Source organism: Heptranchias perlo, chromosome 15, assembly GCF_035084215.1.
Source record: "Heptranchias perlo isolate sHepPer1 chromosome 15, sHepPer1.hap1, whole genome shotgun sequence".
NCBI lineage: Eukaryota > Metazoa > Chordata > Chondrichthyes > Hexanchiformes > Hexanchidae > Heptranchias > Heptranchias perlo.
This window is the reverse complement of record NC_090339.1, coordinates 12,732,252-12,759,530: the sequence shown is the minus strand read 5'-3', so window position 1 is coordinate 12,759,530 and position 27,279 is coordinate 12,732,252. Positions and strand designations below refer to the sequence as shown.

At 41.7% G+C, this 27,279-nt stretch overlaps 1 protein-coding gene across 1 annotated transcript; it reads right to left on the bottom strand.

Annotated features, from left to right (window-relative positions):
* Positions 1 to 278: 278 nt before the first annotated feature.
* On the bottom strand, positions 279 to 26,127 carry chmp1b (charged multivesicular body protein 1B). The gene is made up of 8 exons (XM_067996846.1): positions 26,020 to 26,127; positions 19,714 to 19,811; positions 16,844 to 16,990; positions 12,480 to 12,548; positions 10,250 to 10,357; positions 7,899 to 7,942; positions 4,700 to 4,772; positions 279 to 1,125 (listed from the first exon to the last, which is right to left on the bottom strand). The coding sequence occupies exons 1-8, from the start codon at positions 26,036 to 26,038 to the stop codon at positions 1,081 to 1,083; spliced, it is 603 nt and encodes a 200-aa protein (XP_067852947.1). The 5' UTR covers positions 26,039 to 26,127; the 3' UTR covers positions 279 to 1,080.
* Between the last annotated feature and the right edge of the window lie 1,152 nt (positions 26,128 to 27,279).

The window sequence follows — 27,279 nt, the reverse complement described above, 5'->3', positions numbered from 1 at the left end:
CTAATCAGCAAAATCACAGGCGAGATCATATTAGTTAGTTTGTGGACTTAGATTGCAGCAAGAAAATGGCAGATTGGGATAAAGTTAAATAAATTCTCACTTCCATTAACCCTTTTGTTTTTAAATTGTCAAGTTTATTCCATAGCTCTTTTTTTTAAAAAGAAACAGGTCACTGCCCTTAGGTTAAGAAAATTAGGCCTGCAATTTGAATGAATGGCTGTTGGTGAAGGAGGATTCGGAATGGCCGAGAACCGTTTCAATCCACAATAACACACACATTTTGGCTCAAAGAACCTTTAATTGTGGGGTCAGAGTACAACGGAAGAAACCCAAAATAAAAATCAAACCGACATGAAAATCCCATACAGACACACAAGCCCTGCAATCAGTGTGTGACCATCAGGAGATTTAGTACAATAGTGCTCATTTTATATCCCTCCCCATTCATGTTACATCTCTCAAAAATGAACAGTTTTGTTCAGACTCCTTAAATAGATTCAATTTTTTACAATATAGTCAGAGAACATTCTGGCAACTACAGCAACTGCTGTCCATAAGTTAAATTAAAAGCAGATTTAAAAACAAGACCTCCCACGGTGTGGTGAAAATTGGGTAAACATACCATAGTACAAAACATATTTTCAATCATCTTTTAATCCAAATTTCTGTTTTGTTCATGATGCGATCTGAATTTTTAAGATACAATTTTTATTAGCAAAATTATAATACATTTTAGAGGGAAAACCACCTCAGCACAGATCATGGACAGTTTTTTTTCCAGATAGAAAAGTGCACCTGAATTTTTTTTCAAAATAAATTGGATTCCCAGATTATACTGGGAAATGCACTGTACAAAAGATAATGAAGGAAGCTATGTGAATGACTTAATGTATTAACCATCTTATAGATTTACTTCTACCCACTGACAAGGTTGGTGACAGTGTACCAGGAACTGTACTACAAAGAAAATCTCAATAAACTATGCAACACTACACAGGTATTCTTTTCCATACGGAGATATATCTATCAAACTAGGAAATTATTCCTAGAATAGTAAGGCCAATAATTTTCTTCTTATCTTTACACTTGATCTCGGAGCCTTGAAAGTCTTTGAGAAAGATCATCCTGTATAAAGCAATGGAACTGAATTAATTCAGTGGCTAACTGTGTTTAAAAAAAAGTAATTTATGGAAACATTTCAGTCCATGATACATTTAAACTCTCAATGGGTTGAAGAGTACGGTAGCATGGTTGTGATGTTACTGGACCAGTAATCCAGAGGCCCATGTCCTGAGAATTAATTTTAAAAATGACAATTTGCCTGGGATCACGACAGTTTAGCGGGAAAGTGGAGTTGAGGTAGAAGATCAGCCATGATCTTATTGAATGGCAGAGTAGGCTCGAGGGACTGTATGGCCTAATCCTGCTCCTATTTCTTACATTCTTATGATACCAAAATCAGTTTCCTCTATTTTGTCTTATGCTACTTTGATTCTCAAGAGGGCAAAGGTACTTAATGACAATTTCATAAACTCAATCTGATTGATCCCTAGGATTTGCATTTCAATAGTGTTGAAATGGGCAGCATCTTGGCATTTCCCACTCTGACACACCACCTAGTGGCTCTTGAAAACAAAAGCCATCTACTACAGGTATGGCTAATAATAACCTTTTAAAATATTGCTTGGATTGCACAGGCACAATATCTGGGATTACTTTCTTACTAGTGAGTCTGGGAATTCTCATTTTCCCCTACACTCGTTGCACACAGTGGCCCAGCTGGAGGGAACTGGTTATGTAGAGGGGGAGGGAGAGCAGGAACAAAATCTGATGCCAAGTTTAAAGGGAAAACCACTGAAAGGTAAGTGGGCACAATTTTGTGGGGGGGGGGGGTGCAAAAACACTCTTCCAACTTTTAGAAAGGCTGAAAATAGTTTTAAAACATTTGTCAGCCTTTTGAAAAGCAACATGGGGGACCAGGGTGAGAAGTAGCGGCCAAAAGTCAGGAAAAGGCAAATCCACTGCTATGGGCAAGTGGCACAGCACCCAACCTCTTATCTGATGGCTGGCAAAGTGGACATGCATGAGGTGGGTTTGCCATATGGTACGCCCCTAAAACAGGAGCTCACCATAACTGGCAGAAGGTGATGGCTAGGCTTATTTACAGGAGTCAGGGATTTATGTGGCAGAAGATGGGACATTTTAAAAAACCTGGCAAAGTAAGACTATCCAACTGTACCATGTACCAGGTGAATGGCCCAAGACTTCATGCCACAAAATGTTGCCTGTCAACCTGCCTGGCATGTACCATTCACCTATGCCAAGCCCTCACACAGCCCTATAGCTCTTTCAATGCTTCTCATGCTCCAGCAGGGCACACAATCAAAAGCCTGGCCCCACACACACCAAATGATTTGAACACACACATGGTCATTTATTGACACCTAGTATGGGCTTCAGGTTGGCCAATATGACAGCTATGTAATTTGGGAAATACAGCAGTGCAGTGACATTAAGAAGCCACATCATGCTATTCAGTAGGAAAGGAATTTGCAGTGCTGGCTATGCCGAGTGAATGATATTGCAATTCTAACTGAGGCTGAGCCATAGGTCTAACAGTTGAGGACAGTGGTGACCTCATCAACCACTAGCAATGCTTTCCGTGCAATGCAACACGGCTGCGGGTTTCCATTCTGCAGATGGCGAAGCTCTAACTGGATCCCTGCTGATCCACAGCAAGCTGAGGTAGTTGTACTTGGTCACTGGCAGGTAGGTATGCTAAGGTCTGCAGGTACGGTTTGGTATCCGATCTCCCTCGCATGCCTTTCATCTTGTACCATATCAACTATGAAATAATGTATTTACTGAGGCAATTAAAAAAAAACTTTTGAGTTAAGAAAAATTCACATCAAATATCTCAAATTTTAGAATGATCAAAAATGTCCAATAAAAGGTACTGCAAACAAAATACAAATCCCACAGCAATTTCAAAGCTCCTTCACCCATGGAGCTTCCCTTGCTCCAATTTCAAATGGATGTGAAAGGAAAAAGAGCAAACCTTGGGCAAATCATGTAGAATTGTGCAAGGTGTTCATTTCCGCGTTTAATGAGGCTGAAGCACAAAATGGGCACAAGCACTCAGTGCACAAAATGCAGCAAACCACAGACCTGAAGCCCCGTAGGAAATGTGCAAAGGATCTGCTCTCCTCATTCGATGCTCCCCTTGCACAAATGTTCTCCTGGCTTACAGCACCACAGAATCTACATAATGAATTCGAGGCCATAATCCTTATGGTACTACTCATCTCAGCAACACAGTGAAGGCCACTGTGTGTGGAAGTGGAAGTATTCAACGGGCATTGTAACTTTCAATGACTTATGAATGAGCAGCAATGCTGGCAAGAAGCACTCTCTCCCAGGTCAGGTATACCATAAACTAGACGCAGACTTCAGGGTAGAGATTCCGCTTTGGGTGCAATTGGGAAATTGTGCTGGTTAGGTTATAGTTTAAGGTTCCGCTAAAATATATTTGCATAATCACAAACTTCCACGAACCATCGCAATTGGGCAGCGTAATAGAACGTTTCTTTTTTTTTTCCTATTTTGCATTAAAAATGATTTATTGATGTATTTAAGAGTGATAACCTGGTGCGGTTTTAATACAGCTGAAAATGGGTTTATCACAAAAAATAAGCATTTTAATAAGAGTGTCTTGTGCTTCCACCTGTGAGTAACCTGATTCTAAATCACTGAAAATGACTTAAAAACTATACTGAGCCATTTACTAGTTTCATTGGTGTATACTGGTCAGTTTCTTAGTAAATTAAATATTTTTTGATATGTAAATACTTTTAAACCGTGCCTACTAGTGCCTGTGCGCCTAAGAAAACGAGCGCAATTTGAAGAGCCCTCCCAAACCAGTGCAATTGACCTGGGACCGTGGTCTGTTTTGTGGGCAGGGCCTGATCCAGGCGGATTGAATCTTACATCAGTGCAAAAGATTGCAGAAAATACGAGGGTAAGTGGTTTTGGGCGTAACTCACTCACGTTTAAAATTCCCCGATCTTTTGCGCTGGATCGACCGATTACATCTGGATTGCGCTGAAATAATCATAAACAAATGGAAACTCAACCCCTTAATCTCCATCTGTGCTGCACCATCAATACGTCTTAACCACAGCCTCAGAAGAGCACCCTTCTTGCACCAGTATGCTTTGCATCCACTCCCTCTATAAACTATCATTGCGGCGTTTGAGAGACAGCTAGTCTCTGCTGACTTGTGAAGTGGCCTTATCCTACCAGCAATTGTATTGAGACTGCCTAAAAATGTTTTACATGGGACTCATAGGCAGCAGACCAAAGATTTTCAACTGAACAGTCGGGGCTGCACTGAATCCAAGCTCCAGAGGCAAAAGGTCAGCTTGCAAATCGATTGCATCATCTGGTTTCCAGCAGAGATGATATCAGTCTGAGGTGAATTCAACACCCATGCATTTTGCAGATCAATAAGTGATCTAGTAAAATGACGGAGCAGTTTAAAAAACATTATTCCAAATAAAGAAAGTGCTATAGTCAATAATTATTTAGTTCTAAATAGGGCACCTTATAATGAAATCAGGTATATAGTTAAATACACAAAAATAATTTTGTTGCAGTAATGCTTTCTAAAATGGGAAGTTGTAAACTTAACAGATTTTACCTGTTCTGCTGATGCCACACTGGTGCCAACTGATCCCATCTGGCCTTCAGGAAGCTGCAGGTTCAAATCAAGTCTAGAAAAAATAACACCCTATATTAGACATTGCTCATCATCTTTACTAGAACAGTGACTACACCATTGGAAGTTTGCACTAAGCTTTAAAAGAAACTTAGCTCTAGTTTGGAATTTTAGAACCTCGTTGGAAGTGACTAACACTTTTGAACTCAGTATAATTATCAGATGGGGTTCGTCACTGTAGTGTTTCCAGACAGGTTTCTCTTCAACACTATGGCACAAAAACAAGGACTGAATGTAACTCAATGAGTTGATTCCCTAAAAACAGACTATTCTGTAAATTTGATAAATGTGCACAACTCCAGGCTAATTTTTTTTTAAAAAAGTACAAATTGGCACACTCAAGCTATTACTGTACCCGAAATCCCATTGCATATCACAGGTGTGCACACGTATGTGAAATGCATTGCCTGAGCAATAAACTCTTGTGGTTTGCAGTACTTACAGGGCATGTCATACGGCGACTAATACAGGAGATGGCGCTCTTTTAAAGCTAGGTTGAACTGCAACATTTCACTTCAATGCTAAGTTACTGACTTGGTGACTGTGTTCAGCATGTGATGTAGTCATGTAATGCAGGAGGTGAAGGTCTCAATCATTTTATAACAAACTGTTTTGTCAATTGGAATTATGAAGAGTATAACTGAAAGAACAAAATGGTTTTAGTAAATGTCTGACGTAATATTTTTTTTAAAAAGAGTAAATTAAACAAATTCAGTAATCAGCTCTTTCCTTCAGTTAGCAGCAAAAAAATGCCACTTTCAAGCTGTAATTTGCTTCGGCAGTGAAATGATGTGCATTAGACCCCAGCCATGAAGAGGCCTGAAGATTCATTTATTAACAGTGTCATGATGTAGCTTGTCCAAATATTAACACTTGAAATACGTTTCCAGTTCCTACATGAACCCAGAATTTTTTTTTTAAAAAGACTACTCAAGGGGATATCCATTATGACAAGCCACCTTAATAACACATCTGAATACTGCACTAACTTGAAGTGCTTTTATATGAATTTCAATTACAGGGATGAAGTCTACTTATGAGACAATGACAATAAATCTGCTATTATGCCAGAATTTCACTAAAGCAGCCACTAGCTGTGTCTGGACAGGGCAAGTGCTTCTATATTTTATTACTACACGTCAGCCCAGCTAGCAGTGATTGATTTCCCTGCCCGGACACAAAATCCAGAGAATTAATCATAAGCAGGAAAATGCCATATTGCACTGATCTTGCAACATTACCCCAGTAGGCAGGAGCCATCTACACTAGACCTGTCGCGTCTCAGCGTCACGCAGTTCAGGTACCAACAACTAGCATGCTGTGACCATATTCGCTGGAAAAACGCTTTAGCCTTTAAACAGTAATGGGGTTACAGGAACTTTGTACTGAAACAGAAAAGGTAATAAAACTTGACCACAAATCACTGGGGGTTCTTTGTACAATTCCCAATGATTGATAGAAGGTCAAAAGAATGTATACCAGATTAAAAATACAAGTCTACTTCCACTGGGTTAGCTGTGGTGTTAGCAGGACACACCTGTCATCACACATTTTATAATTCCAGGTGCCAAACCAAGAAAGGCTTCAGCTCTTTACTACACTTGCTGAGGAGCAGAATTTGCATTAAAGTGAAAGACACCAAGTTCAATAATGAGAATATATATAAATCAAAACCGAGATCAGCATCTGTTTTAATAATGTTGCGCTTAATCAAAATTAAACTTGTCAAGCGGGAAAGATATTTCCTACTAACGGGGTGCAGAAATGACATGTATATGCCATTTTCTCAAATGGTACCAGAAATAAATGCAAGTATCTGCACTGTAGTTTGCAATAATTATCAAAACATCATTTTATGTACAATAGATAAGGTTAGAACTCAGTGATTCAGTGATAAACATTCTAAAGTACCAATTCTAATTAAATGGAATGACACTGCCGTTACACTAAAACTACCCACTTCGTGAAAAATCAGAAAACTATCTTATGCCAGATAAAAAATATTCTGAAGAAGCTGGCAGATCATGTCATACAAAACATTATACAATGATTTGGCAAAATTAGTTGTGGATAAAAATGTTGATGTTCCTCTCTATTAAGCTGTACTGCTCAGGTCCGACCACACCGCGAGTACTACTGCCAGTTCTGGGCGCCGTGATATAACGGAGACATTCATGCGCTGGACGCAGCGCAGAGAAGAGCCACCAGGCTGATCCCTGGCATCAAAAGTCAAGTTATGAGGAAGACTGAAAAAACTTGGGTGTTTCAGCCTGGGGAAAGGTGCTTTGAGTGGTGATCTTTTGGAGGTATACACGATAGTTAAGGGTGTGGAGTAGGTAAATCGAGGAATATTACTTTAAATTACGAGAGTAGAATAAGGGGACATGGGTTTAAACTAGTAAAAGATAAATTTAGGAATGATATTAGGAAAATCTTCTTCACAAAGTGTGTGATCAGTGTATGGAACAGACTTCCAGGAAGAGTAGTGGAGGCAGAAATCCTGGAATCTTTCTAAAAAAACTGGAAGCTGAAACAAGGGGAACATTAGGATCTTTCTGGATGGCTGAATTAAGATGGCCGAATGGCCTATCTCATCTGTAATTATCTTGCACAGGACATTCATTGCGGAAAACATATTTTGAAAAATTAAAACAAACTTGAATTTCTTTAGCTCCCTTCATGTCCTTGGGACGTCCCAGAGCGCTTCAACAGCCAATGAAGTACCACAAACAGTAATGAGTTAAATAACCAGATAAATTGTTTAGTGGTGTTGGTGGAAGAATAAATGCTACCCACGTCATCAGGAGAACTCCTTTGAATACTATCATGACATCCATCAGGAAAGGCAGACATTACCTCGATTTGATGTCTCATCTGAAAGACGGCACCTTCCTCAGAACAGCACTGAAGCGTCAGCCTAGATTATGCGCTCAAGTCTCTGGAATGGAGCTTGAACCCATAATCTTTTGACTCAGGTGAGTGCGCTGACAGAGGGTTCGAGAACAGATGGATCATCAGTTCAAAGTCTAAGTCACAGTCACACTGTGAGAAGGCAGTAATTGAATAAGAGCTCTGCACCATCAAAAGCTCTACTGCTAAGAAAATCTCCATCCATACTAACCCAGCTTCATCGGCCATTTCATGCAACAGTGAATCCACTTGGTGCTGGAAGAAAAAAAAATGAAATATAAACTTGAGTGTACACTACTAAAACAGAACTTGCATTTATACAGTGCACAGTCTATCCTCCGGACATCTCAAAATACTTCGTGAATTACTTTTGAAGCGAAACCACTATTGTTTTGTAAGCAAACAAGGCGGCCAATATTCGCAGGATTAGGCCATCTGGCCCCTCAAGCCTGCTCCTCCATTCAACAAGATCAAGGCTGATCTTCTACCTCAACGCCATTTTCCTGCACTATCCCCATATCTTTTGATGCCTTTTAGTTGCCAGGTTGTCCACCATCATTCTCAATTAAATGCAATACAGCTACATAGCTTTGTTCTGATCTATTGGTCATGGGATTGCTTAGCTTTGTCTATAGCCGGTTGCTTTTGGCATTTAGCATGCAGCTAGCCCTCTGTGGTAGCTTTACCAGGTTTGCACCTCATTCCAAACCATGTCTAGTGTTGCTTCTGGCATATCGTTCTACATTCCACACTGATCCAGAGTTGATCTCCTGTTTGACGGCGACCAAGAAGTGAGGGATATGCTGGGTAATAAAATTACAGATTGTGGTGATATACAACTCTGCTGCTGCTGATGGCCCACAGCACCTCATGTATGCCCAGTTTTGCACTGCTAGATTTGTCTTTACGTCAGGAATACCACATTACACAATGGAGGATATCATAATGGTGAAGACTTCACCGGGATTGTGCAGTGGTCTCTTCTGCCAATGCTATTAGGGACAGATGTGTCTGTGAAAGGTTACAATCTCACATTGGTTCCCTCAATCTGTCACAGACCCAGCCTGGCAGCTGTGTCCTTTAGTTCAGTCAGTGGTAGTACTGCTACGGAGTCATTCTTGGTGGTGGACATTGAAGTTCCTGAACCTGAACAAGTATGGCATATCTGCCATTTTTGATTTCCTGTGGAAAGGTCTTGCCCTAGAACATGCTGAGTGACTGGAATGAATGCATGCCCTATATATTCTAAAGTGCAGAGTGTGGGTTGATGGCAAGTGATTCATGCCCGTGTGTCTTTTAGACTCCTTAGGAGACTTCCTGCTCTACTGGGCAGTGAATATATATGCTTCCCTCAAGTGATGTTCAACATGGAGTACTGATTAATTAGTTTGGGGGGGGGGGGGGGGGGGGGTGGAGGCAGTAAGTGCTTATAAGTATGACATTGTTTCACCTGAAGCCTCAAGACTTCATGTGGTCCAGAATCAATGTTGAGGACTCCCCAGGCCACTCCCTGCCAGTTATACATCACTGTGCCCCTACCTCTGGTGGGTCTATCTTACTGATGGGACAGGACATACCCAAGGATAGTGATGAAAAAGTCTGAAATGTTGGCTGATAGATATGATTGTAAGTAAGATGTCAGATTGTTGCCTGACTAGTCTGTGGGAAACCCCTCAACTTCAGCACCAGTCCCCAGGACTTTTTTTGGGGTTGACTGGGTTGAGATTGGTTCTCCTTCATTGTACATGCAGTACTGTGCCAAAATTTTCCACTAATCAATGGCTAGGTTTTTCACCTGTTTCCAAGCTATATTCTTAGAGCCATATACTGTTAGGGTAAATTATATATTCACTGCCCAGTAGAGCAGGAAGTCTCCTAAGGAGTCTAAAAGACACACGGGCATGAATCACTTGCCATCTACCCACACTCTGCACTTTAGAATATATAGGGCATGCATTCATTCCAGTCACTCAGCATGTTCTAGGGCAAGACCTTTCCACAGGAAATCAAAAATGGCAGATATGCCATACTTGTGAAAGCCATCACCAGCAAGATAGTCTCCATTTTGCCAATAACTGTGCTATCAGGTGAAAAACAGAATTACCACTGGTGATAATGGCAACAAGTCATTAATAGCAGACTGAAAAGACACAATCACATTAAAGGACTTTTGACAATGCCAAGGCTCCAATGGAGCCAATACTACCTAAACGCGCTCTCATTTAGCCAACTGGCTGCAACCACATTTTTTTTTACAGAAATGCTACAAACAGAATGCCAGGCAGGTTGCTCCACATCTGATACTTTGTGCACAGTTCACAAATAGAACTTTCCGTTCTACTTTGCAAACTAGAATAATCAAACATAACAGGAAGGATATAGGCCACAAGTTGAGCTTTCTTCAATATTATTGTAGTATTAAATGAGAACATTTTCTATAATTCATTTTTGTATTACCAATAGATCCTCAAAAGGAAGACATCCATTATCTGTATCATATCACACCTACGATGTTACTTGGACCACTCCATCATTAAAATGCGAATTATATCGATTCCTTACCTGTGGTGTGGTTAATGTTGTGGTGTTGCTCATAGTGTCCTCCATCTGCTGGGTCTGCACATCTAATGTCTCAAATTGGTGCTCAAATTTATCCATTAGAGCAGAAATCTGTAAGAGTTTATAACATTGCAATATGATTGTCTGGACCTCCACTGAAGCAATTTAAAGGCACTCAGGAAGGTATATACACAAATTACTGCAGAAAAGATCTCCGTACACCCATTTCCTTATTTCCATAACTCTTTACGACACAGGGTGGCACAGAAATAAATGTATTACTATTTTTTGTTCTGCTATTCCTTTTACTAGAGGCTTATGCTGATTCAAAGTGAGGATCCTCATCCATATGCAAGCATGTCTGTAATGATGTGGAGATAACAACTGCACTATGATTCAATAAAATGCAAGATTTGGGGAAAAAATAATTTTTCAAATTGTATCATCTTTATGGCACCTCTCAACTGTATTAAATTTCTGCCATAGACCTGTCCTCTTGCACATATTATAATTCCTTGCTTGCTTCATATCTACTGCCTCCTTCCTCTCCAGTTTAGATCCTCAGTGGATGACATTGGCATGGTTTCTCTTCCCTTTGGTTTGTTCCTAGCAGCTAACAGGGCTAACTAGAATACACATGGAAGAGCAGCTGCTGGTCATTATGTTCAGATGTGCTGCAATTTTCAACTGCCTGGTATACCTTCACTTGCATTACAGCTGGTGCTGTGCTCTGTCAGGATACAACAAAAAAAACTTGCATTTTAAAAACAATTATTAGAATAAGGTTACAAGATTATATTTTAGGCTTCCTATCCTTATTAAAACTTATTCCCATTCAGATGGACCTGCAGCTCTCCCACAAAGGTAATTATCCTTCCATTCCATACAGGCTTTCACAGGACAGGGCTGGATGGTCCCTTGCTTCTCTTACCTTTCCTAGGTAGTCAGTCTTTTACAAAAATATCCTTCTCTGTCCTCTATACTGATTTCAAGTACTCCCATTGTACATTTCCAGAGTCATATTCAAGCAATTCAACTAATCTCTATCACCCTTCACATATAATAGTATGCAACTTTGCACTGGGCTCAAATGTTTAAACAGCCTATCATACTGGATCAGTCTCCGAGTCATGAATTGCTATTCCATCAGATTCATGCTCCCTTGGATAGTAATGGAATAGCAATGGCACAATATCCCTATCCCCAAAGCCAATTCTCATTTACCTTTCAAATAATGCAGTTCCTTTCCCCTATTGACTCTCCCTATTCACTTGGACAGTGTATCAATAACTGGATAACTGATATTTTTCTACATTCTAGTGGGTCTGGTAATTAATTTTTACATGCAACTCTGATATCTCCACACAAGAAACTGGCATTACAAGGTGGCTTTTGATGCATCTCGCCCCTTTTGTATAAGAAATCTGTCTGATCATACAAGAGCATTTAAAATGACCGCATTGGCTTCAAGAAGGCAACGTGAATAATGTTTTATTTTGTACCCTCTGGAAAGAAGGCCTCGACATTCTGAATCCTCTGCATCTATCACAATCTGTTATTCGATTTATGAGTGCCAGTCACTTGAGAGGTATAAGGGCCAGATATCAATAAACCAGAGAAGGAATGAGAATATTTGACAGGTTCATTCATAATAGAGCTAGTGCAGTTTTGTCTGGGTGAAAGGTTTTATTAATGGCTGGATTATATTGAGCGTGTTCTACTTCCAAGTCTGCAGAATCAAATTTGGACATTCACTCAAATTATATTGGCGCTATTTGCAGGCAAATTGGATCAAAACCACGACTTAAGAAACACCTAAAAAGCATAGCCTGAGTTATAAATTTCATTTTTAGGGCATATTATGGGATAGGTGAGCAACTATCATGGCTGATGTAACACAGAAATTTTCTTTTGGTAGAATGTGACTGAACCAATCAAATAAGACAAAGAATGATTCTGGGATCTAATGAGCTCCCAGTTCCAGGATCTGATTGAATGAAGGGACAATGGACTCTACCGTCTCATTGGTCGAAGGAACTCCACAATATTACATCGCGGTATGAAAATTATACACAAAAAAAACAGTTAACAGTTGTAAATCCATTTCGGTTTGAATGCAATGTTATTTAAATAAATAACTGAAAGTTGTACTACTTTGAGACACACAGCGATGATGTCTGGAAAGGATAAAACAATAGGTTACTGAACTAAAGTAGTCTAGGTTAAGTGGTACCTTTTCCAGGTTCATGCTTTTCAAGGTGCTGTCCATGGATTTGACAACTCCGGCCATTGATTTGGTTACCTAAAACAAAAAAAGTGTCAATTTGGCTAAACGCAGAAAATAATTCAGTCATAATCAATCTGTGCAATAAAGCTGCTACTCAACAGCCCCATATATAGTATCCTTTGTATGAACACACAATGCAAGGGCATAGCTCTTGTCATGCAGTTACAAGTTGAAGAAACTTGCATTATCAGTGGCATTTTAGTTTGACATAATAGCTTTTTGTTATTGCACACCTTGCAATATTATGTACCAACACCACTTATGACAAAATTATTTGAAGTTTGGTCAAATGAGGGAATGTGTGGGTATCGATAACAATCTTGATTTTACTGGGGTTAGTTGGCTTCTATTTTGCTCATGTTCTAAATCTTTGAGTCATTTTTGCAATAATTTGTTGTGTGGCTCCAGCAAGATGTTTTGTTTTGCACAGTTAATGCTCCAGTGTGTTAGGGGCAATCATAATGGGGAAGTTGGCTCTATCTGGCAGACAGTGATGTCCTTCCTGAAGGACATAGCTACCAGACTGGGCCTATGGCAGGTGGTGAGCGAACCAACACGAGAGAAAAATCTACTTGACCTCGTCCTCACCAATCTACCTGTCGCAGATGCATCTGTCCATGACAGTATTGGTAGGAGCGACCACCGCACAAGTCCTCGTGAAGACGAAGTCCCGTCTTCGGACTGAGGACACCATCCAACGTGTGTGTGGCACTACCACTGAGCTAAATGGGATAGATTCAGAATAGATCTAGCAGCTCAAAACGAGGCATCCATGAGGTGCTGTGGGCCATCAGCAGCAGCAGAATTGTATTCCACTACAATCTGTAACCTCATGACCCGGCATATTCCTCGCTACCATTACCAACAAGCCAGGGGATCAACACTGGTTCAATGAGGAGTGTAGAAGAGCATGCCAGGAGCAGCACCAGGTGTACCTAAAAATGAGGTGCCAACCTGGTGAAGCTACAACACAGGACTACATGCATGCTAATCAGCAGAAGCAACATGCTATAGACAGAGCTAAGCATTCCACAACCAACAGATCAGATCAAAGCTCTGCAGTCCTGCCACATCCAGTCGCGAATGGTGGTGGACAATTGAACAACTAACAGGAGGAGAAGGCTCTGTAAACATTCCCATCCCCAATGATGGCAAAGTCCAGCACGTGAGTGCAAAAGGCTGAAGCATTTGCAACCATCTTCAGCCAGAAGTGCCGAGTAGATGATCCATCTCGGCCTCCTCCTGATATCCCCACCATCACAGAAGCCAGTCTTCAGTCAATTTGATTCACTCCACGTGATATCAAGAAACGGCTGAGTGCACTGGATACAATAAAGGCAATGGGCCCCCGACAACATCCCGGCTGTAGTGCTGAAGACTTGTGCTTCAGAACTAGCCGTGCCTCTAGCCAAACTGTTCCAGTACAGCTATAACACTGGAATCTACCCAACAATGTGGAAAATTGCCAAGGTATGTCCTGCCCACAAAAAACAGGACAAATCCAATCCGGCCAATTACCGCCCCATCAGTCTACTCTCAATCATCAGCAAAGTGATGGAAAGTGTCGTTGACAGTGCTATCGAGCGGCACTTACTCACCAACAACCTGCTCACCGATGCTCAGTTTGGGTTCCGCCAGGATCTCTCGGCTCTGGACCTCATTACAGCCTTGGTCCAAACATGGACAAAAGAGCTGAATTCCAGAGGTGAGGTGAGAGTGACTGCCCTTGACATCAAGGCAGCATTTGACCGAGTGTGGCACCAAGGAGCCCTAGTAAAATTGAAGTCAATGGGAATCAGGGGGAAAACTCTCCAGTGGCTGGTGTCATACCTAGCAACCTAGCACAAAGGAAGATGGTAGTGGTTGTTGGAGGCCAATCATCTCAGCCCCAGGGCATTGCTGCAGGAGTTCCTCAGGGCAGTGTCCTAGGCCCAACCATTTTCAGCTGCTTCATCAATGACCTTCCCTCCATCATAAGGTTAGAAATGGGGACGTTCGCTGATGATTGCAGTGTTCCGTTCCATCCGCAACCCCTCAGATAATGAAGCAGTCCGAGCCCACGTGCAGCAAGACCTGGACAAGATACAGGCTTGGGCTGATAAGTGGCAAGTATCATTCGCACCAGACAAGTGCCATTCGCACCAGACATGTGCCAGGCAACGACCATCTCCAACAAGAGAAAGTCTAACTGTCTCCCCTTGACATTCACCGGCATTACCATTAGCGAATCCCCCACCATCAACATCCTGGGGGTCACCATTGACCAGAAACATAAATACTGTGGCTGCAAGAGCAGGTCAGAGGCTGGGTATTCTGCGGCGAGTGACTCACCTCCTGACTCCCCAAAGCCTTCCCACCATCTACAAAGCACAAGTCAGGAGTGTGACGGAATACTCTCCACTTGCCTGGATGAGTGCAGCTGCAACAACACTCAAGATGCTCGACATCATCCAGGACAAAGCAGCTTGCTTGATTGGCACCCTAAACATTCACTCCCTTCACCACCGGCTGCAGTGTGTACCATCCACAGGATGCACTGCAGCAATTCGCCAAGGCTTCTTCGACAGCACCTCCCAAACCCGCGATCTCTACCACCTAGAAGGACAAGGGCAGCAGGCACATGGGAACAACCATCTGCACGTTCCCCTCCAAGTCACACACCATCCCGACTTGGAAATATATCGCCGTTCCTTCATCGTCACTGGGTCATAATCCTGGAACTCCCTTCCTGACAGCACTGTGGGAGAACCTTCACCACACGGACGGCAGCGGTTCAAGAAGGCGGCTCACCACCACCTTCTCAAAAGCAATTAGGGATGGGCAATAAATGCTGGCCTTGCCAGCGACGCCCACATCCCATGAACAAATAAAAAAACTACTGCACAATATATCTTAAACTGTTTGAACTCCTGATGATAGTTAGGGTCAGGTTATGACTCATACTTGGAACAAATTCTGATTTCCACATATGAAAAATAATTAGCATACACCACCTGCTGTTCTGACCACATGCATTAGATAAATTATAAGGCTCACATGAACAACTTACATTTATATATTGTCTAATGCAGAAAACTTCCCAAGGTGCTTCATGGAGACGTAATAAAAAATGAATGCTGAGCTAAAGGAAGAGATATTAGGAAAGGTGCCTAAAAGCTTAGTGAAAGAGATCGCTTTTAAAGAGGGTGTTAAAGGAGGAGAAGTAGATGGAGAGGCGGAGGGGGTTAGGGAGAGAATTCCAGAGCGTGGGGCCTAGGTGGCTGAAGGCATGGCTGCCAAAGGTGCACGGAGGGTGGAGGATGAGAGGCCAACCAGGAGAGCATTGCAAGAGTCAAGTTTGGAGGTGACAAAGGCATGGATGAGGGGCTCAGGCAGACAATGTTACGAAGATGGAGGGTCTTTGCGATGGAGAGGATATGGGGTTAGAAGCTTGTCTTGGGGTTGAATTGGATGCTGAGGTTATAAAACATTTGGTTCAGCCTTAGACACTGGCTAGGGAGAGGGACCAAATCAGTGCCAAGGAAACGAAGCTTGTAGTGGCAGCGGAAGATAATGGCTGCATTCTTCCCAATATTGAACTGCAGCTCATCCAAGACAGGATGTCGGACAAGCAGACCGACAACACGGAGGCAGCTGAAGGGTCGAGAGAGGGGTTGGAGAGGTAGAGTTGGGTATCATCAGCATACATATGGAACCTGACCCCAAGTTTGCAGTGACATCGCCAAAAGGCAACATGTAGATGAGGAAGAGGAGGTGGCAAGGATAGATCTTTGGAGGATTCCGTGTGTAGTGATGCAGGAGCGTGAAGAGAAGCCATTGTTGCAGATGCTCTGGCTACAATTTGACAGGTAAGAGTGGATCAAGTGAGGGCAATCCCACTTAGCTGCACAATGGTAGAGAGTCTTTGGAGGAGAATGGTGTGGTCGAACATGTCAGAGGCTGCAGAGATGCACCATGGTCACAGTCACAGAGGATGTCATTTCTGACTTTGGTTAGGGCCATTTCAGTGCTGTGGCAGTGGTGGATACCTGAATGGAGCGATTCAAACAGGGAACTGCATAAAAGATGGGCATGAATTTTGGAGGCAGCAGGTAACAGGCTTGTTCACGATACAAAACCATTATGGGGCCACTTCTCAGTAGACATCCATTAAGCACAGATACAAGACTGTCACCGGACAGCCTCACACCCAACCACGATATTCAAGAACTGAACACATGCCAAGTCAAATATGACATTTCAAATATTTTTCTATTGGCTCACATCCAAGTATGCTATCTGGATGTGTAGATATTAGAAGGATACATTACCTTGCCCATTGTAACTGCACTCTGAACACGCGCTGCTACAGCATCCACTCTAGCACTCATTCGCAGAAAGTTGATAGACTGGTTCTTTTGCCGGATAGCATTTTCTGCATGTATTCTTGCTACTTCCGTATTACCTTTCTGAATTGCCTGTAAATAATCGTATAAAACGTGACAAAGCAGACATTTCAAAATACATAAGTTAAGCTTTGTTGTTAAAAGTAACTGTCGTAAATACAACCGGTGTATTTATTTCACATTAAATCTGCATCAGTCTTTCCTTTCAATCCCCCACCCAAGCCTGTTTTGTTTTTACTGCAGTGCAATTACATTTACAAGCCTCTCCGATCAAAATCTGTGCATATCATTCCCCTTACGCAATGCAAATGAATGACTTGCAAAAACTGCATTGTCAGTTTTAAAAGTAGTTAATTTGATGTCAAGTGTCAAATTTATATTAAAAATCTTACATCTGTGTACATTTCCTGTCTACAAAACTTAATGCTATCATGTTTGCATCACACTGATCAACTTTTTTTCCATTACACTTGCTACTCTTGATTTGACCACTTATATTGGATGCTGAACACAATTCTCAACTTCCGTACAACTTCTACTTGCCGTCGATTCATCAGTTGCAACACTGGAACAGTACCTCAAATGATCCACAAGCAATATAATAAATTAACTACAAAAATACATCGTTACCAAATCCAATTGGGTTCAATTTGCACAGACATTTCATCATAACTATATTAATATCATCAAGTTAACGATCTTGGTAAATAACACTGCCATCTGTAGTTTACCTTGGAGGGATTACAAATTAGTTTATCCTATAAAATTGTGTCAATCTACTTGACAGAAATCTCATCAGAGAATGCCTGAATGTTATGCCAAAAATTAACAAGTAAGAAGTTTTCCTTGACTATTTCTTCAAAAATCCGTTGAAGGTAAAGGAATTCACTGCATGCCTTACATTTGTGCGCTTAATTCTCGCCTAACAAAAGCCTGTTAAATTATTTTTCTCTATGGAACATTTCAAAGTTTGCAGTTGCCATGGATGGATTTTCATACAAGTGTAAAATGTGACCACCCCTCTGAATTTACCCACAGGGTTTAACATTTAGAACAGTTAAGACTGTAAAATTTATTACTCAATGTCATGACCTTGATATGATTCAGAAAAAAAGACGTAAACTAAACGGGCACTATGTTTAACTGGTGCCCTGCATGTTTGTGTTCATTTTTTTTTTGCACAAGACAGTTGCTCAATGCAGTTTTAGAAAATCTATCACCCAGATCCAACCCAAGACTTCCAATGAAACTCAGGCAGCTGTAGATATTTCTCTCCCACATTCAAAAAAACAAAAACACATGATACACCATGGCATGGAACATCTAAAGTTGTTTGTGTCCTACAGAATGCCATACATCGGGCATGTAAACAACGGGAATTTGCAGTCTTCACAAATTCCATAATTACTTGCCGTGTTTTTAGTCTTCACTTTGCCAAAAACCACTCCTGCAAGCTAAAGTATGACTTTATACACAGTATCTGGTAATGTAGCATTGCCCAAAGGTTGAACAGAAACCTTTAATGTAATTGCCTTCTGGAATTGGTACCGGCTCCCTCGTATTCTCCGAGTCTAGCTGTAGAATAAGCATTCTATCAGATCATTCAGTTTAAGCTATAAACTATGGATCAGATTTATTAAAAGTAAACATTGAACAGTAGCATGAAGTAGATTCTACTCAATTGCAAAAACTATCACGGCGAATTAGTGTTATGGCAGCCACATCATCGGTTTGCAATGCTACACCTACAAAATGTTATCATTTGAATTGTGACAAAACTTGTATTCATCATGTCCCTTAGAGAAAATGAGGAAAATACTGGTTCGGAGTACTTTGGCATATTTGCTCATTTTTACAAGACTGGCATTGACATCGTTGGTGATGCTGCTCTTCAATTAAACCTGACTCATCACTAATAACACACCTAAATAAGTTAAATAAAAGTAAACCATCTTGTTCTTAAAAGAGCAGTTACAAAATTTTACAATCCAATGAAATATTTGCACTCTCTCCATGTTGGGCAAGAAAGAAATCTTTTAAGAAGCATTCCATAAATAAAATGGCTTCTGGCCTTGCTGTAGATTTGGGAACTTGTAACTGAAAAACGACGTCACTTTGAAGCTATTTGTTGATGTCATAGATTACAGCACAATTGTTATTTCTATTGGTCGCCAATGGCAGCCAATGAATTTGCCACAAAGTATCACTCAATGAACTAGAGGTAGATAGATTGATGATGACAAGAATATTTTCAGTGAAAAAGATGTAAATTCACAAAAATTAGATTTCCCAACAGAAACCCATCTGAAACAATGAACAGCAGTTTGCAGTTTTTGTAAGTGACTTACAAGATGTTCCAATATACAGAAAACTGACAATTGCAGATCATTAGCATTGGTTTGAGATTTTAAACACCTGCCTTATTGTGCTGATTGTCATGTCTGGGTGTGATCATGTTCCATGGTTGACATAGTGGGGAGCAACCCTTTCCTAATTTCACACATTTTTGGTGATAGAGGTGGTCTGATGTGACTTGTTGGATGTTCACATTTGATTGGCTGAAAAGATAACCTTTGGAGAAGAAAGCCAGGAGGTAACGTGTAACAGATGTCTCTTTTTAAAGTAAAATTTGTCTGAGGAAGATGTGAATGAGGGCTAAAAGGAAAAGAGCAAAACAAAAGTACTAGGCGTGCATGGTGTTTCACACCAATGTTTGCTAGCTGCAAACTGACCAGCTCAGTACCATGCAATCTCTCTCACCTGCCGGCTGTACAAAAACACTGATAATTAAATACCTTTTTGATTTTGGCCTTCTCTGTTTTTTCTTCTTTATCACATTTCTTCGCACTTCTGGCAAGATCCTTTGCAGCAAACTTAAGGTTAAACAAGTTTTCTGAAAGAAATGTTAAGGATGTATTGTCCAAAGTGGTCACTGCTGTCCTACACGGCACGCAATAGCTGAAGAATAGTAATGGGGGGAAAAAAATCCTGATTTAATATTTATTGTAGCTTAGATAGGTTAAGAGATTCAAGGTGATTTCCTTATCTATTCAATGTCATAAGAAACCCCAAGTTAAAAGCAGTAACAGTTGCATTCCGAAAGTAAATATTCTATATAATACATAGGCTTTTAACCAGACTAAACAGGTATAAAAAAATTTCAACCAGACTATTTTCTTACTGTAGATATTAAGGATGTGTTAAACTAACAAAGGCACTGAATGGCTTAATTTGTTGGCATAAGAATAACACACTGATTCTTTCATTTTTAGAATACAGTGGGGTAGCATTTCTACTATTTTGCAGATGGGTGGTCTGAGCAAGTTGCAGTTGCAATGTTCCAGCCCACTCCGGTCAAACAGCCATGTGTAGTATCAATTGTATAACCCATTATCCTGCCCGTCATGCTGGAAGGCAACAGGACCAAGTGCAATAGAAAACAATGTTTCATGTCTTGAAATTTTTTTAAATAATGCACACCATTCTTTTACATTACAAAAAATATCAGCTGCGAAGTGTATACCAATGGGTCGCATCAAACAATGAACATCCCACTCTTGGCACTGAAGTTGTGGGGGGGGGGGGGGGGGGGGAAGTGGTGCAGCACCTGTGGAACTGTACCCCATCATGACATAATGCCTTCAGGGGAGCCTTCAGGAGTGAAGGAAAGAAAAATGGGGAACAACTTGATGTCGTGACCTTCAGAAACCAAGAGGCGTCGATACAGAAACTCAGTGTTTTGCTTTTACCAATCTTGCTAACAGTACTACAATCATTAGCAACACTTTCAGCAAATATCTCAATTGCTTCTCATCACCCAAGTATTCAGGGCTTCATTCAGATCACTATAGCCATTAGCATCAATGCAAGGTCAGATTTACTGGTGGAGCAAAGAATATACAAGACACAACCATAGCTAAAATGTTACATTCCAGCACATCCCTTTTTACAACTTGTAAACACTGTGACTAATAAAATCTGAAAATTGAATGTTTTCACATTTCATAATATCTTTAGAATGTCACGTTAATAGAGGGCAACACATTTTCTACCACAGGATGTCTAGAGTATTTATTTTCCTCTCTGGATAGATTTAGCTGTAAAAGCTGGTTTCTATTTACTACACAGTGAACATGGAACTTTCCAACAATCAACAACATTTCTGTTAGAGGATGGTGCTTCAAGGATAAGTTAAGCTGTTCTATTTTTTCAGCAGAACTCATGATGTAACGCGCTTTCTGGTGTTTTGACAAGTGTTAGAAGGTCTAGCCCCGGACCTACAGCCATCATTGGGACACTAAAAATCAAAGAATCACAAACCTTAAGCAAACTTATTTCCTTATAGATGAATGATCAAAGATTCATTTTCTCTGCATTACTAGTGTAGTTTTTTTTTTAAAAAGCCACCTGATCGTTTTTTTTAAATTCAGCTTTTTAAAAAACATCTTCCTCCATAGCTTTTCTCTTTCATTGTATTTTCTTATATGATTTCTTTCCCTTTTCTCTCCTCCCTCTGCCCACTCAGATGCTGACTTAAGCTGGGGGGGGGGGGTGGTTTACGGTTTCACACCCACATGGCGATTCTTCATGTATCAGCATAGAGGGTATTGCAATGGCATTCAACTTCACAGGAGAACATAAGAAATAGGAGCAGGAGTAGGCCATCCGGCCCCTCGAGCCTGCTCTGCCATCCAAGATCATGGGTGATCTTCTACCTCAACGCCATTTTCCTGCACTATCTCCATATCCCTTGATGCCTTTAATATCTAGAAATCTATCGCTCTCTGTTATGAATGTACTCAATGACTGAGCCTCCACAGCCCTCTGGGGTAGAGAATTCCAAAGATTCACCACCCTCTGAGTGAAGAAATTTCTCCTCATCTCAGTCCTAAATGGCCTCCCCCTTATTCTGAGACCATGACCCCTGGTTCTAGACCCCCCAGCCAGGGGAAACATCCTCCCTGCATCTAACCTGTTGAGCCCTGTAAGAATTTTGTATGTTTCAATAAGATCACCTCTCATTCTTCTAAATTCTAGAGAATACAGGCCTAGTCTACTCAATCTCGCCTCACGTGACAACCCTGCCATCCCAGGAATCAGTCTGGTGAACCTTTGTTGCATTCCCTCTATGGCAAGTATATCCTTTCTTAGGTAAGACGACCAAAATTATACACAATACTCCATGCGGTCTCACCAAGGCCCTATTTAATTGCAGTAAGACATCTTTTCTCCTGTACTCAAATCCTCTTGTAATAAAGGCCAACATACTATTTGCCTTCCTAATTGCTTACTGCATCTGCATATTAGCTTTCAGTGACTCATGTACAAGGACACCCAGGTGTCCCTTCGAACATCAACATTTCCCAATCTCTTACCATTTAAAAAATACTCTGCATTTCTGTTTTTCCTACCAGAGTGGATAACTTCACATTTTTCCACATTATATTCCATCTGCCATGTTCTTGCCCATTCACTTAGCCTGTCTATATCCCCTTGAAGCCTCTTTGCATCCTCCTCACAAATCACATTCCCACCTGGTTTTGTCTCATCAGCAAACTTGGAAATATTACATTTGGTCCCCTCATCCAAATCATTGATATAGATTGTGAATAGCTGGGGCCCAAGCACCGATCCCTGTGGTACCGCACTCGTCACAGTCCGCCAATCTGAAAAAGACCCGTTTATTCCTTCTCTCTGGTTAAAAGACAAAACAATTTTTCAATCCATGCCAGTATAATACCCCCAATTCCATGTGCTCTAACTTTGTTCACCAACCTCCTTATGGGACCTTATCGAAAGCCTTCTGAAAATTCAAATACACCACATCCACTGGCCTCCCCTTATCTATTCTACTCGTTACATCCTCAAAGAACTCCAATAGGTTTGTCAAACATGATTTCACTTTCATAAATCCATGTTGACTCTGCCAAATCCTATTCTTTTCTAAATGTCCTGTTATCACATCCTTTATAATAGATTCTAGCATTTTCCCTACTACTGTTGTCAGGCTAACAGGTCTGTAGTTCCCCGTTTTCTCTCTCCCTCTTTTAAATAGTGGGATTACATTTGCCACTCTCCAATCTGCAGGAACTATTCCAGAATCTATGGAATTTTGGAAGATGACAACCAACACATCCACTATCTCTATAGCCACCTCTTTCAAAACCCTGGGATGTAGATCATTAAGTCCTTAGGATTTATCGACTTTCAGTCCCATTAATTTCTCTAGTACTGTTTTTTTTTTATTAATACGAATTTTTTTCAGTTCCTCATTCTTGCCAGAGCTCGTCAGGAGCTATCACAGCTGAACCTGATCATGTCTTTAACCAACATAAGAAAGTTATTAAAAGACGAAGATGATGCACCAGCTTAGCTTGAAAGAGTTAAAAGGACCGGTTAACCACTTCAGGACACTGGGACATCCTTGTAAGATTCTAATTGAGGTGCACCTCCCTGGATAATGCAAGCAGGTCAGGGATGCAGGAAATTACTGTTCATTCGTTTGAACTTTTTGAACCTGTCAAATTGAATCAGTAGAGTAAGAATCTAGATAGACATGTTTTCTAGCCAAGCGATAATATTTGGATGAACAAACAATTGGCAGATGAAACATTCAGTTTCCACTCTCAATACATTCAACTTAGGTACTGACAAAGGAAAGATTGATGGATATCTGGGAGTGTGTACCAGGAAATAATCTTACTGAACTATTCAGATGACATCAGAAACCATAAGGGTGAGGCTTGGGAAATCCTTAACAAGTCACATGATTCCCAAAGAGACTACTGCTAAAATCATTCCCAGACACCAATGTGTATTTTAAGAATGTACACTGCAGAGTTTGTAGGACAATGTAATTCTAATTTCATTGCTGCAGGCATCACAGCAAACACCAATAACCAGTCCACTCTTGTTAAAGCACAATGCTCTCAAAAGCATGATTAACAACTGTGATGCAATCACTACAAGTTTGATAACCAACAGTTCCAAGGCTTCAGAGTTAACATGCATTTTAGGGATAGAACGAGTAAATTTCCCAGTGCTGCTCAAAATTAAAGTGTCACTCTCTTCCTGCAAGTTGCATACAACAAACATGCATATACGAAAGTTTGATTATTTCACATTACAATACATAATACCTCATTTGTCTACATTGGCAGCACTGTTTTGTTGCTACAAGAATGTCAATAAATGTGGAATATTTGAAATCTGAATGGAATGTTTTACACACAGTATGGTTCGGTGAACATATTTGGCAAACGGTAGCTGACCATTTCAACTGTAAATGTGTGCAGATGTAAACGGAATGATCAGGTAACAAGATCAGTGAACCTATGGCACATCTGTAAAGATAGGCATCATAAATACAAACATCACTTTTTAAAGTGAATCTTTTTGATGATGCAGATAAACCAAAAACTGTTTAATTATGCACATTTCTTCAAGCACATCTGGATGACAATACCCTGAAACAGTCCAGACATTCAGTGTTTTGGTTCAGCAGATTACTAAAAGCATTATAAATTTACAAGCAGAATGTAGGAGTGAGATGTCATGAAAACATCAGAGGACAAGCTATGCACACATAAGGTGGCAGTGAGAAGCACTAACTGCCCATACAGAGCCAGGGAAGCTGGAAAGGAAGATAAAGGTAAAAACTGCCAGCTCCAGAAAGAAAGCCAAACTTGAAATCTAGGTCCTGATTAGGAACAAACCTGAGTGGGGAGAAGTTGGTGCAGCAAGTTCCAAATGGTCATTTTTTAAAAGAAAAATTATGTGCTTTTTTACTGCATTTCTTCTAAGTGTTAGAAATATATATTAATGTGGTCAGAAATCAACACAGCCACTGAAATGACTTCAAAAAAAATTTAATTTTGAGTGATTCCATCAAATGGTGTTTTGATAGCTGCTGGTTAATGGCACAATGAAATGAGGGTATTTGCTTCGCTTTATATGGATTGGTGGCTCCTGGTCAGTAGTGGTAGCATTTCTTAATGTAAGAACTGTCTTTATTTGATCAAATCAGCATTGTGAACTAAACAAATGGCAGCTATTTTAAGTTAATTAGAACAATACTACTGAACATGTAACAGATTTTTTTAATCATATAGTCAGATAATGGTGGGATCAGACAGTAAAAACAAATGCAAGATGCTATATACAGAGCAATGATTGGCAGTTTACAGATACAATCTGAAACAGTATGTTAGCACTTTAACAGATCCAAACATGATTTTTCACAAAATACAAATCCAATTTTTGTAAGGTTCCCCATTGCTTGTATATTCAATTTTCACTAATCATATTTTCATTATGGATTAATATTATGAGAGAAGTGACAGGGTTACAAAATCACTACAATGCTGGAAGTGCTTTAAAGATATTGGTTACCAGGAACAGAGTGTTACTACATACGTACATATAGAAATACACATATTGTAAATAAACTTGAATCAAAGTATCGTCCCCAGGGACACTCTTGTTGACCACCCATTGGTTGATTTGCAGAGCCACCAGTAAAAGTTTGAGAGCTGGTCACCTAATGCCACGGTCACATTTGAAGTAAAGCTATGAATGATCATGATTAACTCAGCAATGCAGCATCTCCCACAGAACGTGTCAGACTCAGGTGAACACCGAGCCCAAGTATTTCTGATCAAACTCCCTCACGCTGCCTGTACACACAGTTCAGGTGATCCAGCACTGTCCACAAGTCTCAGTATTACTGCCCGGGTTGCTGGGGGTCTGTGTGGGGCACAACGGGCCGTCACACCCACCCAGACCCTGTGGACTCTCTTCGGTCACCGGCAGGGTGTGGTAGCAGAGCCCGCGGGACGGGACGGGACAGGCCAGGCCGCAGCAGTTCTCGGGCGAGGGCCGCGTTAAACAACCTCACCACCCGCGGGGGGTCTGGGCTACTCCCGGCTGACGAGGGCTGGCACCGTGGGACGAGCCCGCGGCCTTCCCGGAGTCGGAGTACAGGCGGTGGGGGTGGGGGGGGGGGGAAAGAGTTCAACGCCACCCGAGCCCTGGCAGACCTACCCCGGCCCCGCTGTGGGAGGCTTCCCGGAGCCCGCCCCTCGGTCAAGGTGAAAGGATACTCTCCAGACTCGACGACATCTTGAGCAGCGAGTCAGCCCTCGGCCCGCTCACAACAAACAGCGCGAGCGCTTCCGCTTCCGCCTGCCGCGTGGGGCGGGACTGTTAATGACGTCACGGGCAGACTCGGGCGGGACCGCCAATGACGTCACGGGCAGACTCGGGCGGGACCGCAAATGACGTCACGGGCAGACTCGGGCGGGACCGCCAATGACGTCACGGGCAGACTCGGGCGGGACCGCCAATGACGTCACGGGCAGACTCGGGCGGGACGGCCAATGACGTCACGGGCAGACTCGGGCGGGACGGCCAATGACGTCACGGGCAGACTCGGGCGGGACGGCCAATGACGTCACGGGCAGACTCGGGCGGGACCGCCAATGACGTCACGGGCAGACTCGGGCGGGACGGCCAATGACGTCACGGGCAGACTCGGGCGGGACCGCCAATGACGTCACGGGCAGACTCGGGCGGGACCGCCAATGACGTCACGGGCAGACTCGGGCGGGACCGCCGATGACGTCACGGGCAGACTCGGGCGGGACGGCGTGCCCCTGTCAATCATCCAACAAACCTATCATTAACCCTGCCCCCGACACAACTAATAGCCCATCAACTGCAACAAAAACACCAGACATTAATAAACTTGCCCAATGGGCATGTAATTGGCCAATGGATTTCAATACAGGCAAGTGTGTGGTGGTGCATTTTGGTCGGAAGAATAAGGGGGCCACATACTGCTTGAGTGGGGCTAACTGGGGTAGAGGAGCAAAGGGATCTGGGGGTACAGATTCACATAACTAAAAGTAGCACCACAGGTTAATAAGGCCATAATAAAAGCAAGCCAAGTATTGGGGTTCATTTCTAGAGGGATAGAATTAAAAAGCAGAGACATTATGTTAAACTGTATAGAACCTTGGTTAGACCACACTTGGAGTACTGTGCACAGTTCTGGTCTCCATACTATAAAAAAAAGGCTTGGGCTCATAAGTGGCAAGTAACATTCGTGCCAGATAAGTGCCAGGCAGTGACCATTTCCAACAAGAGAGAGTATAACCATCTCCCCTTGATATTCAACGGCATTACCATCGCCGAATCCCCCACCATCAACATCCTGGGGGTCACCACTGACCAGAAACTTAGCTGGACCAGCCATATAAATACTGTGGCTACGAGAGCAGGTCAGAGGCTGGGTATTCTGCGGCGAGTGACTCACCTCCTGACTCCCCAAAGCCTTTCCACCATCTACAAGGCACAAGTCA